The sequence below is a fragment of the Sinocyclocheilus grahami genome, unplaced genomic scaffold (genome assembly GCF_001515645.1).
Source record: "Sinocyclocheilus grahami isolate Dianchi unplaced genomic scaffold, SAMN03320097.WGS_v1.1 scaffold4072.1, whole genome shotgun sequence".
Taxonomy (NCBI): domain Eukaryota; kingdom Metazoa; phylum Chordata; class Actinopteri; order Cypriniformes; family Cyprinidae; genus Sinocyclocheilus; species Sinocyclocheilus grahami.
This window is the reverse complement of record NW_015509080.1, coordinates 1-372: the sequence shown is the minus strand read 5'-3', so window position 1 is coordinate 372 and position 372 is coordinate 1. Positions and strand designations below refer to the sequence as shown.

Genomic DNA, 372 nt, shown 5'->3' with positions numbered 1-372 from the left:
AACAACAACCAACTGACTCGTATCTCCAAAGAAGCTTTCGATGACCTGCTGCTCACCTTGGAGGACCTAGACCTCTCCTACAACAACCTGCGAGGCATACCCTGGGAGGCCGTTCGGAAAATGCTCAACCTACACCAGCTGAGTCTGGACCACAACCTCATCAGCCACATCGCTGAAGGCACTTTTATTGATCTTGAAAAGCTGGCAAGGCTGGATCTTACATCAAACCGTCTCCAGAAGCTTCCGCCAGATCCAATCTTTGCTCGGTCACAGATCAGCAGCGTTCTTAGTACACCGTTTGCCCCGGTCTTGTCTCTCAGCTTTGGCGGGAATCCTCTTCACTGTAACTGTGAGATTCTTTGGTTGCGCCGT

The 372-nt window shown here is 51.1% G+C and overlaps 1 protein-coding gene across 1 annotated transcript in view; it reads left to right on the top strand.

Annotated features, from left to right (window-relative positions):
• Positions 1 to 349, top strand: part of LOC107576634 (leucine-rich repeat and fibronectin type-III domain-containing protein 2-like) — a gene marked incomplete at both ends in the record, with an annotated part of 20,375 nt that extends 20,026 nt beyond the window's left edge. Inside the window, one exon of the mRNA XM_016262778.1 lies at positions 64 to 349. Coding sequence (XP_016118264.1) covers positions 64 to 349 — 286 coding nt within the window. The remainder of the gene's footprint in view (positions 1 to 63) is intronic.
• Positions 350 to 372: the final 23 nt, after the last annotated feature.